Source organism: Ceratotherium simum, chromosome 33 (genome assembly GCF_057802395.1).
Source record: "Ceratotherium simum simum isolate JZ-2026a chromosome 33, ASM5780239v1, whole genome shotgun sequence".
In the NCBI taxonomy this organism is placed as follows: domain Eukaryota; kingdom Metazoa; phylum Chordata; class Mammalia; order Perissodactyla; family Rhinocerotidae; genus Ceratotherium; species Ceratotherium simum.
In genome coordinates, this window is record NC_141932.1 from 40,841 (window position 1) to 57,033 (window position 16,193).

Sequence of the window (16,193 nt, forward strand, 5' to 3'; positions counted from 1 at the left end):
CTTTGCACATGCCGAGCCCTGTGCTGCCTCCCAAGAGGCACCAGGAGCTACAGGCACCCTTGCCACCCAAACCACCTGTGCCCCTCTGCCACTTAGATGGCCATGAGGGTGACAAGGAAGACGTAGCTGCACCACTTTCCAGCCCCCTGCCTCAGTTCAGGCATCCCTCCTCCCTGGTCCAGACCCTATGACCCCCTTTTCCTAGCATTTTGTTGCATGGTTGAGTCTTCCCCACTGGACGGTGGGGAAGCCACGAGGTCAGAAGCCACACAAGTCCAGCTTTGGTCCAGCATCACCTGTCCAGGGAACCAATACCCCATCCCCAGATAGACCCCCAGGCTGGCCAATATGAAGCACCCCTGAGACTTTGGCTAGAAACAGCACGATAGTCATCAACCCTCATCTGGAGACTGCCTCTATGTCTCCAGAGCAAGAGCAGAGTGGCTGAGAAGAACAGAGAGGAAGGGATAGAGAAAGAGGGAGATTGAGTCTGGAGGTGCCCCCTAGTCCAGGACCAGCCACGTCTGAAGCCTGAGAACGCTGGGATGGTTGCAATCATGTCAGCCCCAAACCCTGAGCTGTTTGTGGCTTCTGAGCCCCCATCCTCACCCTGCCACCTCTCCAGCACTCAGCTCTCAAGGGAGTCAAGAAAGGATCCTGGGCATGAGAGGCTGGGACAATCAGAGGGCTGAAGGGGGTGTCTGGGATGGTGGCACTGAGAATGGAAGAGCCGAAAGGGGGAGCGGTTGCAGAGACACAGCTGGGATCATCCCACGGAGCCCAAGGACACCACGGGTACCCGGGCACACACCGGGGAGGGCCTCCGAGAAGGCTGGGACCGGGATCGACACCAGACCAAGGAAGGAAGAGGTGGAGGCGACTCCCTGAGGTGAGGTGAGGGGCGGGGCCGGGGTGGACGTCGGGGCGGGGCCGAGGAGGCGATGGGGCTGAGAGGGCGTCAGGGCCACTCCGCCGAGGTGAGGACCGAAGGCCCGGGCCGGGTCGACGGCTGAGAGGAGCCCATGAGCACCCTGCCCCATCCCAGCGCGGCCCCAAGAGGGACCACTTCTCCCACAGAGCTCCTGGAGGTGACGGCACGTCGCCTCAGGGATGGGAGGGGACGTGCCACGGGGGCCGCACTTGGACGCCTAAGGGCTGAGCGGCAGAGTCCTGGCAGCCCCCACCGGCGCGGCCTCCCGCCGCAGCAGGCCCTCGCGGCGCCGCTCACCGCCTGACGGCTTCCGTGGTGACAGCCGGAAGTCGCAGAACTGCCCCGCGCCCCTCCCTCCGGCCCTTCGAAGCACGCAGAGCTGTGATTGGAAAGAAGGCTGGGCCCGCCCACATCTGCCCGCGCGGACGGCGGAAGATCGTAGTGCGCCTCCGCTAGAACTCGGGACCCGCGCCAAGAGCGGTTCCGCCCCACGTCCCGTCTCCCAGGTGTCCACCCGTGTAAACCTCCTTGGTGCTTACCACTCTCTGGCACAATACATGCTTTATTTTGTAGTTGACCTCAACCAGAATCCCCGCGAGGGAGTTCTTTGGCTTTGCGATGGGACACCGAGGGTGCTCGACCCCGCACCCTCTGGACGACGCCCCCGGCCTCGCCCAGGCTCTAGCCTGCCGCGATCCCTCTGCCTCTGTCTGTCACCTCCGGGGTGGGCAAGGACCTCGTATGATCCAACCCCGCGGCGGTCTGCACACGTGAAAGTGCGAATGGCCGGACCGCGAACGAAGTGGCCAGCATTTGCCCCACTTAAAAATGGCGGCGGCGCCGCCCCCTTCCTGGACCCGCGAGAGTCCCCGGAAGTGACCGCGGGACGGCCTGTACGATCGGAAATACTCGAGCCCAGCCGAAGGAAACCGAACCCCAAGCCCCATCGCTGAGCAACGCGGGGCGGCGGCGGCGGCGGCGGCTGCGCAGGCGCAGAGTGCAGGCCGGGCAGGAAGAGCCGAAGCGGGCAGGCGGCGGAAATATCCGAAGCGGTGCGGCGCCCGAGGCCGTTGCAGACCGCCGCGCCGAAGCCGCTGCTGCCCCGGAAGCCGGGCCTCCACCACTACACGGCTGCCGCCTCCTCTTTCCATCTCGAGCCGCAACCCCCTTGCGGAGGGAGCGAGTGAGCGGGGAAGCGGCACGGCCCAAGAAGCCCGCGTCCGCAGCCTCAGCTGAGCCTGAGGAGACCTGAGCGGGCGAGGGGGAGGAGGGAGCGGCTGGTGGGGGCGGGGCCGAGCGACCCGAGAACAGCCGAGTCGGCCCGAGCGCCGCCGAGTGAGCCCGAGGCGCCGGGCCAGGCCGGAGCCGGACTACGGGAGCCGACGCGGGCCGCGCGGTGGGCGCGGAGCGGCGCGGCAGGCCGGGCGGGCGGCGGCAGCAGCGGAGGAGGCCGCGGCGGCGAGTCCGAGTGGCAGAGGCAGCGCGAGCGGCAGCGGCGGCGGCGGGGGGCCGGGTGGCCGGGGTCCCGGGCCCCGCAGCGGCGGCGGCGGCGGCGGGGGCAGGATGATCAAGCTGTTCTCGCTGAAGCAGCAGAAGAAGGAGGAGGAGTCGGCGGGCGGCACCAAGGGCAGCAGCAAGAAGGCGTCGGCGGCGCAGCTGCGGATCCAGAAGGGTAAGAGGTCGGGGGATGGGGGTAGGGGCTAATGGTCAAGGCCTGGGGTGGGGTGATGTAGGAGTCAGGAGTGGGGTAATGCGGTCGGCTGGGGTCAGAGATGTCAGAGACGGGGGCCGCGGATGTGGGGGTCGGCGGTCAGGGACTGGGGGTTGGGGTGATGGGGGATCTGGGGTGGGGTAATGCAGTTACCGGGGGCTCAGAGATCGGGGGCCGAGAATGGGGCATTTAGGATATTCGGAAAACTAGGCATCTGGTATTGGGGACGGGGAATTTGAGGGTCAGGTGGTGGAGGGCGGGAGTGGGGGGCTGGGGACTCTCGAGAGTCTGGGAGTCAGATAGGAACTGGGTGACAGGCAGAGATGATAATAATGGGGGCCAGGGATTGGGACTAGGAGGCGGGGAGGATTTAGTGTATTATGTTGGGGTCACTGGGGGGAGTCAGATGGGGTGGAGTAGGTTCTGGGGCCTGGGAATCGTTGGTCTGAGGTCACATGGCAGTTTGGGGTTTGGAGTGACAGGTGGAGGAGGGAGGGATAGTGGGTACCGGGGATTGGAAATAGTGATGTTAGATTTAGACTATCCTGCTGAAGATGTTGGGAATCTGAGTCAGACAGAGTAGTATAGCATACGGGGACTGTGGACTCACAGGTCTAGGGTTCAAATGGGAACCTGGATTTGGGATGACAGGCAGAGAGAGGAGAGGAGGGCCAGTGGGGGTCCGGGATTGGTGAGGGGATGATTTAGGGTATGGGGGAGCAGGGTCCTTGAGTTTGGGTTGACAGGTGGGGACCAGCAGTGTCTACTATAAAGTGGAGGTTATGGCTAGGGATCTTGGGGTTTGCGGTAGTCAGAGGCTCTTGGGGGCTACGTAGGAGTGGGGGCATTTGGGAGCTGGGTTGAGGTGACCCGGCTGTTGGGTGCTGGGATTTGGGTGCATTCAGAAGAGTTGTTGATTATCCTGGGCCGGGAGCTAGGGTACAGCCACAATTGAAGATGCATGTTTGGGGTGTGTTGTAGATCCAGAAGAGCTTGCCTGGAGACTGGGGAGTGGAAAGAGCAGGGAGAGGGTTGGGGATGTGGGGCACAGCCCAGGACAGTCCTGGGAGTCCTGGAGGAGGCCATGGGGGCTCTGCTGAAAACCCACACCTACTTTGAGCACCCTTCTTTCTCTCACTCTCCCTTTTCTTCTCTTTGTTCCCCTTCTCTGCTGTGCAAACCCAGACATAAACGAGCTGAACCTGCCCAAAACGTGTGACATCAGCTTCTCAGATCCAGACGACCTCCTCAACTTCAAGCTGGTTATCTGTCCTGATGAGGTAAGGACACACTCAGCTGAACTCCCAGGCACAGACCTAGGAAAGGCCCCACCTTGAGTAGGGAGACCTGGTTCACCTGCCAGGCCCTGCAGGATGTGGCCCTACCACCTTCCTTTCCTCTCCCCCAACAGGGATTCTACAAGAGTGGGAAGTTTGTGTTCAGTTTTAAGGTGAGTCCCAGGTGGGCAGGGGTGGCTCCCTGGGCTGAGAATGCAATTGCCAGGGTACCTATCCACCTCCCCTCTCTTTTCCTGGAGCCAGGTGGGCCAGGGTTACCCGCATGACCCCCCCAAGGTGAAGTGTGAGACGATGGTCTATCACCCCAACATTGACCTCGAGGGCAACGTCTGCCTCAACATCCTCAGGTGAGGGCACTGGCCCTCCACTGCTGCCCCCAGCCCTGCCTGCCAGGCCCTTCTCAAGGCCTTAAACTGCAACAGTCTCTGTCCCTTCCCTCTCCCTTGTGGTCTGCGTCCCTCTGTCTCTTCATCTCCCTGTTATTTTCTTCGTGGCTTGACCTTGGCTTTCTCCCTGACCTGTCTTGCTCTGTGTCCTCCACCTAGCCTCTCATATCCGCACTGTCCCATGCACTGGGCCTGACCTGTCCAGTCCCTGCAGGGCCTGTGACAGTCTCCCACTCACCAATCCCCTGACGCTTATGCTCTCTGCCCACAGAGAGGACTGGAAGCCAGTCCTTACGATAAACTCCATAATTTATGGCCTGCAGTATCTCTTCTTGGTGAGTAGGGGTGGGTGGGTGGGCTGGGGGAGGTTGGCCCTCTGCCCCTTGGGCCTGTTGACCCCCACCCATACTGGCCACAGGAGCCCAACCCTGAAGACCCATTGAACAAGGAGGCCGCCGAGGTCCTGCAGAACAACCGGCGGCTGTTTGAGCAGAACGTGCAGCGCTCCATGCGGGGTGGCTATATCGGCTCTACCTACTTCGAGCGCTGCCTGAAATAGGGTTGGCACGCGCACCCGCCCCTGCCAGGGCCACCAGCCCCGGCGTCCCCTGCAAATATTTATTGGGGGCCACAGGTGGGGGGCATGGGGCAGCCGGTGGGGGAATCCCATGCTCTGGCCTTGCCTCCCCTCCCTGCCACCCGCTCCTAGTTATTTTTTTTTTAACCACCATGTGATTAAGGTCGGCACTGCCTCCCCCGACCCACTCAGCAATGGGAAATGAATTGGCTTGTCTAGCCCCCTGCTGGGTGCTGTCCAGCTCCCCACTCTGGGCACTGGGGTGGGTGGCCAAGGGGACTGGATGGTTGGGGCCCTGGCACCACCACCACCACCACCACCACTGGAAGTCCCACCAGGCTATTAAAGGGGAATGTTACTGCATAGCCTCTGCCTCTTCTTTCTGTGGGGTGGGAGGGGCAGGTGATGTCCACCAGGGCTCCGGTGGCAAGAGTGGTGGGCGGTGTGTGGTCACAGGTGGCATTGGGGTACCCATCAGCAGGCTGCCCAGTGGCTGGGGCAGCTCTGGGGGTAGTGGGGGACCCGGCTCCAAGCCTTGGGTTGAGTGGGATGAATCCCACTCTGGGATGAGGGAGGGGCAGGATCCAGTAATCACTGGCTTACAGGCCGGTATGCCAGCATAGAGGAAAGTCGGTTCCATTTCTAGCTCTGCTCCTTCTGCCATGGGTGTGCCCGCGGAGGAGAACCCTGCTTGGTGCTACCAGGTGCCTGAAGTCCAGAAACATTAGGGGGAAGTCAAGGTCCCTGGGGGTAGCAGGGCCCTCTAGTGGGTGACGTGGTGGGATGCGGGACCTCAGGGGTGGCTGAGCGGAAGGCACCCGAAGTTGCACCATCCCCGCGTGGCCCCGGACTCTGGGCGTGGCTCGGCTCCCTCGGGCGGGACTCGAACCTATGGAACACCCTAGGGCTGCTGCCGAGAAACGGAAGCTAGTGCGCATGCGCTTGGGCGTCTGCCCGTGCCAGGGCTTGTGCGCACGCGCGGTCTTGTCGCCTCCCAGCATTCCCGGTGCCGGTGGGGCGTGTGACGTCAGGTCGTTTAATCCGGAAACGGCGGCGACGGTCGAGGCGACAGAACGGAGGGGCTGTGGTTGGTGGGCGGCCCGCGAGCCGAGCGACAGTAGTGTGACCCGGAAGCGGAAGCAGGCCCTTATCCCAGCTCCGGTGAGTGGCCCTTGCCGGACTGCGGGTCCCTGGTGGGAGCGTGGGCGGCGGCGAACGAGGGCTTTTTCGCTGAGGCGTCCAGTGCCTCGTCCTTCTCTGGGACCCTGGCCTCGTCATCAGGGCCCCCTACGCCGCTTTGCCCTCGGTGCACAGGAGCCCCAACGCCCCCAGACTCTGTCCTGAGTGGAGAAGGCGCTCCAACGCCTATCATCCCGTCCTCGGTGTACAGGGTGCCCCAACACCCCCCGACTGTATTCTTCACGCCCAGGTTCCCTCAGCATTCAGGGCCCCCCAATCCGAATGCCATCCATACGCTGTTAGCTTCAGAGCCGCACTGGCCCTGTTCTTGGCACTCAGGGCCTCCACTCATCCTGAACTCTCTCGTCAGGTACCCCTACAGCTGCCCTGTCCTTGGCGCTCAGGGTCCCAAATGCCCCAGTGCTCCCACATATGTCCACCTCTAGTCTCAGCCCATCAGAGACTACAGGGCCTCACCCCCCAAGTCTGGAGAGGGAGGCTGAAGCCTTGAACCTCCGTGGGGACACTGTGAGGGAGGACAGGCTGGGGTGGGTACATTGTAAAGTCTTCAGTTGTGTCCCTGGGGCTACCCTGATGTTCTAGGCTGCGCTCTTTTGCTTTCCATTCATGCCTCCTCTCCCTGCTTGCCCCTTCCCACTTTGCAGGCCCCCTGCCTGTCCCTCCTCCCCTTCACAGTGATCCTGGCTCTGCCTCTTCCCCGCTTTCTGGGTCCCCCGCTGCCCCACATCTAGGCTTTGCATTTGTCCCAGGCCCACTAGCGGGCTCCTGCCTCCATGGACCTGTTGTTTGGGCGCCGGAAGACGCCGGAAGAGCTGCTGCGGCAGAACCAGCGGGCCCTGAACCGTGCCATGCGAGAGCTGGACCGTGAGCGACAGAAGCTAGAGACTCAGGAGAAGAAAATCATTGCAGATATCAAGAAAATGGCCAAGCAGGGCCAGATGGTGAGCTCGGTTGGGCATAGGCTGGGACACAGGGCTAGGTGCTGTGGCTGCAGCAAGCAGGACAGACAGGACAGCAACAGATAGATGCTTCGAGGAAAATGGAGTGATGGGTGAGCAGGGCTTCCCTAGTTGGGGGGTTGAAAAAGGCTGTCTTCAGGGAGGTGCTGTCAGAGCCAAACCTTGAGTAATGGAGAGTGAGCCTGGGAAGATCCAAGCAGCAAGTGTGTCAAGCAGATGGAGGAGAAAATGTGTTAGATGAGGGAGTGACAGGTGAGTTCAGCAGAGTGGATGGAAGCCAGAGCACTTGGAATCGTGGACCACAGTGGGAACTAAGTCGAAGAGTTTACTGCAAGAGACTTCACATAGAATACAGTGGGACCTAGAGGCCAGTGAGAGAAGAGACGGAGACAGCCTGAACCAGTAGGGAGCAGAGCCTACCATGGGTGACAGAGCCTTGGCCCTAGCAGCTGGGCTGAGGAGGTCCCATTTCCTGGGATGGGCAAGGCAAGTAAGAGGTTTGGGGAGGAAATCAAAAGCTGAGTTTTGGACAGGTTTATGTGTGATTTGAGATCAAGAGATTGAGGGCCTGTGTGAAGTGAAGGGAGAGGCAGAGTCTTCGGCCAGGATAGAAATTCAGGAATGGATGTTCTAAGTCAAGGGAGTGACTCCAGACATGGAGGGAAAAGGACCCCTAAAAAGTGAGCCCTTCCTTCAATCATTTATGGGTCCAAGAGGTGAGGAGAACCTTAGAGGAGTTTGTGGACTGGTGACCACTCCACAAGAGGCTTGAAAGTGAGGTTGGCAAGAGAGAGGGAACAGTGACCACTAAGTTTAGGCACACGGAGGTCCTAAAGCCTCAGTGGGAATGGTGGAATGGGAGTGAGCATATTCCCATGGCCCGGTCTCTGCCACCTTTGTCCGTTCAGGACGCCGTGCGCATCATGGCAAAAGACCTGGTACGCACGCGGCGCTATGTGCGCAAGTTTGTGTTGATGCGGGCCAACATCCAGGCTGTGTCCCTCAAGATCCAGACACTCAAGTCTAACAACTCAATGGCGCAAGCCATGAAGGGCGTCACCAAGGCCATGGGCACCATGAACAGACAGGTGCGTCTCTCCCGATCCCCCTCCCTACCCCCCCCCCTCAAATTCAGGGACTAGACTCACTCTCCCCCCACTTCCAGCTGAAGTTGCCCCAGATCCAGAAGATCATGATGGAGTTTGAGCGGCAGGCAGAGATCATGGACATGAAGGAGGAGATGATGAACGACGCCATTGATGATGCTATGGGTGATGAGGAAGACGAAGAGGAGAGGTTCGGGGACACCAGGTGGGAGTGTGGGTATGGATACCAGGCCCTCCCACGTCCCTTGCCCTCAGAGTTCCTCTTCTTTCTTCCCTAGTGATGCTGTTGTGTCCCAGGTCCTGGATGAGCTGGGACTGAGCCTGACAGATGAGCTGTCAAGTGAGTGCTCCAAGCCTTGGGCCCTCTCCCACTCACAGCCCAGCCACAGCCCCAGACCCTCCCTCTCCCAGCATCACTTCTTCCCACAGGGGCTCTCCTCCTAACCCCTTCTCTCTGCAGACCTCCCTTCCACTGGAGGCTCACTCAGTGTGGCTGCCAATGGGAAGAAAGCAGAGGCCGCAGCATCAGCCCTAGTCGATGCTGATGCAGACCTGGAGGAGCGGCTCAAGAACCTGCGGAGGGACTGACCACTCCATGCCACCCCAGGGGGCCAGTGGATGCCCAGCATTTTCACTGTTCCCTTCCTGTAATAAAAGAGATTGGACACTAGTTCCTGGGCTTGTGTGACTGGCCTGATGTGGGCCGAGCTAGGGTCTCTTGGGGCAGGAGTCACTCAGGCAGGGCTTAGTAGGGGGCACTTAGCATGGGTGGCACAGGGACAAGTGCCAGATCAACTGGGGTATGGGATAGAGGGGGGGTGGATGGTTTCCCAGTTTGGGACAGGGGTGGACAGGCCAAGCACACTGAAGGTCAGCGATAGGCCCTGCTCCAACACCCCTTTGGGGCCTCCCATGCCTTGGCCTCAACACCATCATCCCCAAGGTGGCTCCTGATTCCCTGGGAGTGCAGGTCTGTCTGCCAGGAATACAGTACCCAGTTCAGCTTGGCCCATTGGGAGTCTTAGCTCACCTGGTCATGAGAAATGGTTACACTGAACTACAGAAAGCAATCAGAAATGTGGACACCATGTAGCACATACCTGGGGCTTCACCCTGCCTGCTCAGCTACAGAGCACCCCCAACAGCCTCAGTGCTCCTTGTGACCCTCCCACCCATCTGAGGCACCCCCCACACTGGGAAGGGCCCAGGAGGGATGCTCAGGTGGAGACAAGTGCCTCCACCCCTACTCAGCCCATCAGGGCTTGGTGAGAGATTGATGCAAGTGAAGACCGGGCCCCAGGACCCCTGTCCCCACCAACCAAGGCCTGAGGAACTGGTGAAGTTTTTATTAAATCCACAGAAGTAAAAACCATATAGTGAGGGGCTAGGGTATGGGGCCACCAAGGAGTGGGAGCCAGGCCACTGGAGAGAGAGGATGGTGGGGGGGAAGTGACAGGACTGAGAATAGAGCCATGTTGGGCTGGCCCAAGGGGCCCATGCCTCAGGGGCCGTCACCAGGGCCACTGGACAACTCCTGGGCACTCAGGCTGGCACCAGGCAGGCTCAGCGGCGGGGGCTCCACCAGCACAGCAGAAAACTTGGTGTCACCGAAGGCCTCATTCATGCGAGTCTCAAAAAAGCGCTGCAGGCCGATGATGGACTGCACGTCTGCCTTGTCCTGGGCAAGCAGATTGCAGTAGGTGGGTCCTAGCTCTCCTACCCTCCATCTCCCTTCCCCCTGCCCACAGCCCCATTCTCCACAGGCTCACCTCTGTCAACTTGTTGAACTGCTTGAACATGCGGCCCACATCCTGGGCAAACTCCTGGGGGGAGCTGTAGGGCGGTGACAACTTCTCCTGGAGGCGGGCGCGGATCAGGGTCAGGTCCAGGGTGCCACCGGGCTGATCCTGTAGGCAGAGGCCACATAGGCTGAAGTTGAGACCAGGCAGCCCCTGCCCCTCCTCTCCTCCCAAGTCCCAGGACTCACCAGGGAGAAGGTGGAATCAGTAGCCAGCTGGTGCAGGGGCCGGCAGGGCTCATGGCAGAACAGGGCCAGCAGGACACGCTCACATTTCTATGAACATTACGGGAAACATGAGAACCATGGAGGCAAGGAGAGTAAAACTACTGGGCAACCCCCAAGGGAGTGAGCCCCTGCCCTCACCTGCTGGTTGGCTGGCGAGAGCTTAGCCACCACACCGGCGCTGTCACCACCATCCAGGCTCAGGTTGCCATCCTCCTCCTTCAGGTCCGGTAGTACATGGCAAAGTGAGCAGCTCCACTCCTCCCTGAAAGCAATAGAGAATGAGGGTGCTGCACAGGACATGGTCCTGCCCTCCAGCCCCCAGAGACCCCACACAGCCTCCCACCCTGGCACATCCTGCAGGGCAGGCAGGTGGCAATCCAGGTGGAAGCAGAACTCGCATTGGTTGCACATGACCAGGTCGCCTGGCTTCTGGCAGACACGGCAGATAGTGGCACTGTCATCCAGGGCACCTGGGCCACCAGCTGGGGCTGAGGTGCCCTCTGGAGCCACCACCTCCAGGCCTGAGCTCGTACTGCCACTGGGTGAGGCCAGGCGAGGGCCTTCAGCACCAGGACCCTCTGCCAGGGGCATCAGCACAGGCTTGGTCTCTGGGCCCTCAGTGGCAGCAGGCGGGGCTCCAATAGCAGCCTCTGTCTCTTCCTCCTGCAAGGCGGTGAGGGACGTTCAACAGAGTGAAGGCCTGGACAGCAGACGTCATCCATCTCCCAGCCAAGATCACTTGGGGCAAGCTCACCTTGACAATGGCCATGCCAGGCAGGGGTGGGGCTCCAGGGGCCCCAGGGGGCGCAGTCCCAGGCTGTCCAGCAGCAGCAGCTGCAGCACCGCGCTCAATAACAATGAGGTTGTAATCCTCAGTGGTGCTGCCTGGGAACACCTTGAATACTGGTGGTTGGCTGTCAGCCGTGAGGTCCAGGTCCAGGCGCTCGAGGCTCACCCGTGGTACCTTGCGCATGAGGCCGCTCACCTCACCCTCCCCAGAGCGGGACCTGTTGGTGCGGCTTGGCATGAGCACCCATACCTATGCCCACCCTGCTCCACCCAACGATAGCCACACTCACCGCTTCACACCTGACACATGTGGCTCTGCACTCGAATAAGGGTCATCTGCTCAAGACAGAAAGAGAGACAGCAGGTTAAGGTAGACCTAGGGCACTGGAACTCTCCCACCTACCAAGCAGACCCACTCACCTGACCCAAAGCCATAGCCTTCCTGCACCTCCATGGGCTGCGGGCAAAACAGTTGAACCTCAGTAGGCAAGCATCCCATGGGACCCCACACCCCTCTCCTCCCCAGAGTCCCCCTCCCCTGCTCACTTGGCTGCTGCCAGATCCCTGCTTGCTCAAGGGCCCTGGAGGCCGCGGAGGGGCCATGGGCGCAGGGCCTGTCGAGTTGGTGCCAGGACGCTCTGCCACGATCTTGCCTATAGGAAGAAAATAAAATTAGCATAAGAGGCACAGTGCCTGGGATGGTGACAAGGTACAGCACGGGGAAAGATAAAGACTCACCAAAGGCCTCCGCACTTTTGGTCCAGGCGTTGAGGTCCCACTGGAACTTCATCTCGCCATGTGGCTCCACAGGGTCCACGATCATCTTGAGGGCCCGGTGCAGCTGAAAGTAGATCTGGGGATGGGGCAGTGCTTGAGTATAAATGCAGCGAACAGGGATCCAGGGTGCTGGGAGGCACCTCCCTGAAACCCACCACCTGGGTGGCCACCAGCACAGCACACACCAGCTTCTTGGAGAGCAACAGGGCTGTGTTGTTGTCACTCTCCAGGGCCCAAGAGGCAAAACGCAAGATGTGTTCCTGGTGCTTCTGGATCTTGGTCATGGTCCAGTGCTGTCGCTCCAGGCGCTCCTGCTGCCCTTCAGTTACCTTCTGTGGATGAAAGGGCAACGAGGTTGACCAGAGAAGAGGGCACTAGAATGCCTCCCCACCCAAGGATGACATCAGCAGCCAGCAGAGAGCCCAGGAACCCTCCCTCGTACATGGGGAGTACCTGGGCATCGTTGACCAGCACGCGGCCCCGCTTGTTCAGTTCCTTCATGATCTGCAGAATTGCCATCTTAACATCCACCTGCACACGCTTCTGTACGTCAGAGACTTGGCGGATCCTGGAGACAGGGTTGGTCAAGTCAGGTCTAGTCAGGCAGGTGCTCACCCAGGGAACCCCATGACCCTGGCATCTCCACTTACGAGCTGCGAACCTCCTTGGTGTTCTTCTGCAATGTCGCATGCTTGTCCCCCAGGCGCTTCACCAGCGAGGCCAGGAGCTTACGCTGGTTCCTCACTGCATCCTCCAGAAACTGGTATCTGAGAGCAGACAGAAGTAGTCCTGCACACTGTGCACAGGAACAGGCAGCATCCACCCACTGACCCACCCTACCTCAGGACTCACTGGTGGTCCTTGTGGGCATTGAGCTGGCAGTCCCGGCAGGTGAGGGTGTCGCAGCTCTCGCAGAACAGCACAAGGGGCTCGTGCTTGTGCACATTGCAGTACACCGTGCGCTCACCGTCCCTTGACTTGGCAGGCCCTGGGGAACAGGAACCATGAGGCTGGAGCTTACCCTCAGCCACTCAAGGAGCAGACAGGGCTTGGGGCCTCACTTCCTGCCTGTCCTGGGCTGTCTGTTGGGAAAACCCAGAGGGCCCTGAAGCAGTGGCCAGAGAAACACAGGCCTGAGAGCCCAGATCCTTGCTCTCAAAACCCTCTGTCCCAGCCTGCCCCTCCTTCCAGCTTCTGGCAGTAACAACATAAAATGTAAAGATGATGATCTCTGGCAGGAGAAACCTCCCCTCTACTGTTCCCTCTACTAAAATCTTCTCCAGGTGGACACTCAGGAGAGACCCTCCTCCAAACCCCCCAGTGGGCTCCCTTTCTCCTCCACTCACAGCAGGTTCTGTCCAGAAGAGAAGGGGATTCTGACTACTGTGGCAACCCAGCATGCAGAATATTCACTTTCTGGCACAGACAGAGAGCAAATCAGGGCCTAGAGACAGGCAATTTCCTTAGGAGCAATGCTTGGTGACCTCCCCTCTCCTCTGCTAAGAGAAGAGTGTTGACTTCTTATAACCCACAGGCCCACAGGAGGCCTTGCAAAGCCTTCCCAGGCTGGGAGAGATAAGACATCACACCGGGACACTCAGAAAGGTATCAGGCACCCTCTCCACAGGGAGGGTCCTGGTGCTCAGAGTAATACCAAGAGACCAATATACTATGCTGACCCCACACACACACACAGAGCCTGTCACCATCAGAAGGCTGTTTGGTAACATCTGCTCTTCTTTCCTCCCCAATCCCAATTATGTGCTGGGTACACCAACTCGGCTTGAGACATGACATTGAAACATAAACCAGCCAGGCCTTGGCTCCTCCAATATTGCACCCCCTGCACCCTGAACTTTGTCTGGAACCCAGGACACCCTGCAGACCCCTGCCCTTCCCTCGTGGCTCCTCATGCCCCAAAGCCACCATCTCCACCCTCATCTTCCTACCTCTGAACTGAACAGACCACAGTGTAACTACCAAAATGCCACTCACAAGGAGTTCTGGACTAAAAACCAGGCTAGACTCAGAAGACTCCCAAGCCCCTTAATGTACCACTGCCAACATATTCACAAAAAAATCTAAAAATACCTATCTGATCTTTGAGTAAGACACCTACAATGCAAAAAGAAAACACTTCTAAGACTCACTGTCAATGATGGTCTAAGGGCCCTCACAGCTTGTCAACATACTGTGGCCCAGAAGCCTCACTTTCCCCTACAGAGCCTTAAACCAAGTGCCAGAGAACCCCAGATCCAGGAGGCCCCTCACAACCTTCCCCAAATGCCTTGTTTCCCTTACTGCACATGCCTGTCCCTACACCACTGGAGCCTATCCCAATGAGCTTCCTCAAACTCTCGTACATTCCCCTGACAGTGTGTACTGAGGTCCCTTGTGCGCTCCCCAGCCCTGTCTGTGGCCTTTCCCCACCCACCTAGACACGCAGAAACTGCATACCAGAGCCCCAACCTCCCCATTTCTGAGTTCTGCCCTCAGGCCCTTCAGCTGGTACCCCCTAAAGCACTTCCCTGGGACCCATTCACCACTTGTAACCTGCATCACTAGCAGCTAAGGGCATATGTAGGAAGACAGTCTGGGCCACCCCCTCAGCCTTACATACCAGTGGAGCGCACGGTGTGGTCCTTGGTGTACTTCACCCGCTGGTGTGCCTCCACACACGTCTCGCACAATGGCTCAGAGCACTCCACACAGTAGCTGGTGGCAGGAGCATTATCCTCACAGCTAGTGCAGCACTGCTAGGCAAAGGCAGAATCAGAGAAGACAGAACCACCAGACAGATACTCATTTACATCCCAGGAACTAAGACCTGAAGCAAGGTGTTGCCTTTACCTAGCCTAGACAGCCTACCCAGACCGCTGTAGTGTCGGGAGAATAAAATCTCCCGTTGGTACCGTGCTCCTGGGCTGGTGCCCCCCTCCCCATGGCCTGAGGCTTCCTGGAAGTTGATGGAGAAAGAGATACCTGATTCGCATCCTGGGAGTCGGAAGCAGCCTTGCTGCCACTGTCGCGCATAAAGTAATTCTCCACAATGTCTTTGGAGAAACATTGCTGCTTGCACACAGGACAGTCCACCACTGCGAAAAACAGGAAGGAATAAGACCACTGCACGTTCACATTCAGGCTGTAACCCCATCCCCGCACAGGGCCCCAATCTCCATTCCATTCCAGGCCAGACCCTCCCCTCCCGGGGCAGGAGCCAAACCCTTCCTTCACCAAACTTGAACCAGACCCTTCACCAAACTTGAACCAGACGCTCCATCTCAGCGCCCGACCCAGACCCCACTACACACCCGATCCAGCCAAGCACTGTACAGGTCCCTATCGGCCCGCCCGGGCGATCCCCCGCCATCACCACGCAGGTAAGGCCCCCAATCCCTGCGCCAAGTTGGGATAAATCGCTGCGTGGTCGGGAGAGGGGCCAGCCCGTACTCACCGGCGCCATCGCCCGCTGCACCCCCGTCCCCCGAGCTGTTGGCGGCGGCGGGCGCCGCGGGCCCGAGGCAGGCGCTGCAGGCCGAGTGCAAGCAGGGCAGCAGGCGCGGCTCCCTCTCGGGCCGCAAGCGCTCCCGGCACACGCCGCAGTGCTCCAGTAATTCCAGGGCCTCGCCGCCGCCCCCCGCGGGTGACGACGCTGAGGCCGAAACCGAGGCCGAGGCCGAGGCCGAGGAGGCTGCGGCGCGCTTTTCGCCGCCCGCCGAGCCCTCGCCCGGGCCGGGGCTGCCCGAGGCGGGCGCCGCCGCCGCCGAGGCCGCCGCCGCCGAGGCCGCCATTCACACGCCGCCGGGGGCGCCCAGGGAGGAGGAGGGGCGCGGGTCCCGCCGCGCAGGCGCAGACGCGCTCGCCGCCAACGGCTGGGCCTCAGCCGCCGCGAGGCCGAGCGCCGCCACGCGCCGCCTGGGCCGCCGCCCGCTGCGCGCGGGGCGCTACCGAGTACTGGCCGCCCACTGCCTGCTCGCCTCCCGCAGCCGACGCCCGCGCTTCCTCCTCAGCGGCCGCCAAGACCAGCGCCACGCACCACTCGCACAACTGCTCACCCTCGCGCCCGCTCGCAGAAAGAGCCGCTGTTGGGGGGCGGGACAGAAATAACTGGCGCCGACGCCGCCGCGCAGGCGCGCTAGGCGCCTTGCGCCCGGGGGCGGGGCTCGGGTCGGCAGCCGCTGGCGAAGCCGCGAGTACGCATGCGCCTGAGCCGGGTCCTCCTACCTCCGCCTACACCAGCACCGCGCCGCTCGTGCGGCAGAGGCAGGGCATCTGTGACGTCACTGCCGCAACCTAGTCCGCGGGCGGGGCGCGCGCATAGTTACTAGGGTGTGCTTCCGAGCCAGCCCCTTCTCCAGGCCGCTATAGTGCGCATGCGTATTAGCAGTCTGGGCCTCCACCTCAATCCCGGCCCCTTTGGCCGGCCCAGAGAA

The 16,193-nt window shown here is 60.6% G+C and overlaps 3 protein-coding genes across 5 annotated transcripts; 2 read left to right on the forward strand and 1 right to left on the reverse strand.

Moving 5' to 3' along the window:
- Positions 1-2,252: 2,252 nt before the first annotated feature.
- Positions 2,253-5,268, forward strand: UBE2M (ubiquitin conjugating enzyme E2 M). Its single transcript, XM_004439134.3, has 6 exons — positions 2,253-2,603; positions 3,828-3,922; positions 4,054-4,092; positions 4,184-4,287; positions 4,598-4,661; positions 4,745-5,268. The coding sequence occupies exons 1-6, from the start codon at positions 2,495-2,497 to the stop codon at positions 4,883-4,885; spliced, it is 552 nt and encodes a 183-aa protein (XP_004439191.1). The 5' UTR covers positions 2,253-2,494; the 3' UTR covers positions 4,886-5,268.
- Positions 5,269-5,907: 639 nt separating this feature from the next.
- On the forward strand, positions 5,908-8,838 carry CHMP2A (charged multivesicular body protein 2A). Of its 3 annotated transcripts, none has more exons than XM_087422031.1 (6): positions 5,908-6,064; positions 6,853-7,044; positions 7,971-8,150; positions 8,228-8,358; positions 8,447-8,508; positions 8,629-8,838. In XM_087422031.1, the coding sequence occupies exons 2-6, from the start codon at positions 6,877-6,879 to the stop codon at positions 8,754-8,756; spliced, it is 669 nt and encodes a 222-aa protein (XP_087278157.1). In that variant the 5' UTR covers positions 5,908-6,064; positions 6,853-6,876; the 3' UTR covers positions 8,757-8,838. The 3 variants fall into 3 exon arrangements, with proteins under 3 accessions (XP_087278157.1, XP_087278158.1, XP_087278159.1); XM_087422032.1 differs by having other exon boundaries at positions 5,932-6,064; positions 6,748-7,044; XM_087422033.1 differs by lacking the exon at positions 5,908-6,064 and adding an exon at positions 6,134-6,452.
- Positions 8,839-9,499: 661 nt separating this feature from the next.
- TRIM28 (tripartite motif containing 28) lies at positions 9,500-15,830 on the reverse strand. Its single transcript, XM_087421962.1, has 17 exons — positions 15,215-15,830; positions 14,743-14,855; positions 14,381-14,513; positions 12,613-12,748; positions 12,411-12,527; positions 12,214-12,328; positions 11,946-12,092; positions 11,722-11,836; positions 11,530-11,636; positions 11,404-11,440; positions 11,274-11,319; positions 10,949-11,201; positions 10,538-10,857; positions 10,333-10,456; positions 10,156-10,242; positions 9,938-10,075; positions 9,500-9,846 (listed from the first exon to the last, which is right to left on the reverse strand). The coding sequence occupies exons 1-17, from the start codon at positions 15,549-15,551 to the stop codon at positions 9,670-9,672; spliced, it is 2,502 nt and encodes an 833-aa protein (XP_087278088.1). The 5' UTR covers positions 15,552-15,830; the 3' UTR covers positions 9,500-9,669.
- Positions 15,831-16,193: the final 363 nt, after the last annotated feature.

Coding starts and splice junctions, on each gene's coding strand:
- UBE2M (XM_004439134.3), top strand. CDS start 2,495: ATGATCAAGCTGTTCTCGCTGAAGCAGCAGAAGAAGGAGGAGGAGTCG. Junction 2,604..3,827: donor GCAGCTGCGGATCCAGAAGG/GTAAGAGGTCGG, acceptor GTGCAAACCCAG/ACATAAACGAGCTGAACCTG. Junction 4,288..4,597: donor GTCTGCCTCAACATCCTCAG/GTGAGGGCACTG, acceptor CTCTGCCCACAG/AGAGGACTGGAAGCCAGTCC.
- CHMP2A (XM_087422031.1), top strand. CDS start 6,877: ATGGACCTGTTGTTTGGGCGCCGGAAGACGCCGGAAGAGCTGCTGCGG. Junction 8,151..8,227: donor TGGGCACCATGAACAGACAG/GTGCGTCTCTCC, acceptor CCCCACTTCCAG/CTGAAGTTGCCCCAGATCCA. Junction 8,509..8,628: donor CCTGACAGATGAGCTGTCAA/GTGAGTGCTCCA, acceptor TTCTCTCTGCAG/ACCTCCCTTCCACTGGAGGC.
- TRIM28 (XM_087421962.1), bottom strand. CDS start 15,551: ATGGCGGCCTCGGCGGCGGCGGCCTCGGCGGCGGCGGCGCCCGCCTCG. Junction 11,637..11,721: donor CAAAAGTGCGGAGGCCTTTG/GTGAGTCTTTAT, acceptor TTCTTCCTATAG/GCAAGATCGTGGCAGAGCGT. Junction 10,457..10,537: donor GCCCTGCAGGATGTGCCAGG/GTGGGAGGCTGT, acceptor TATTGCTTTCAG/GGAGGAGTGGAGCTGCTCAC.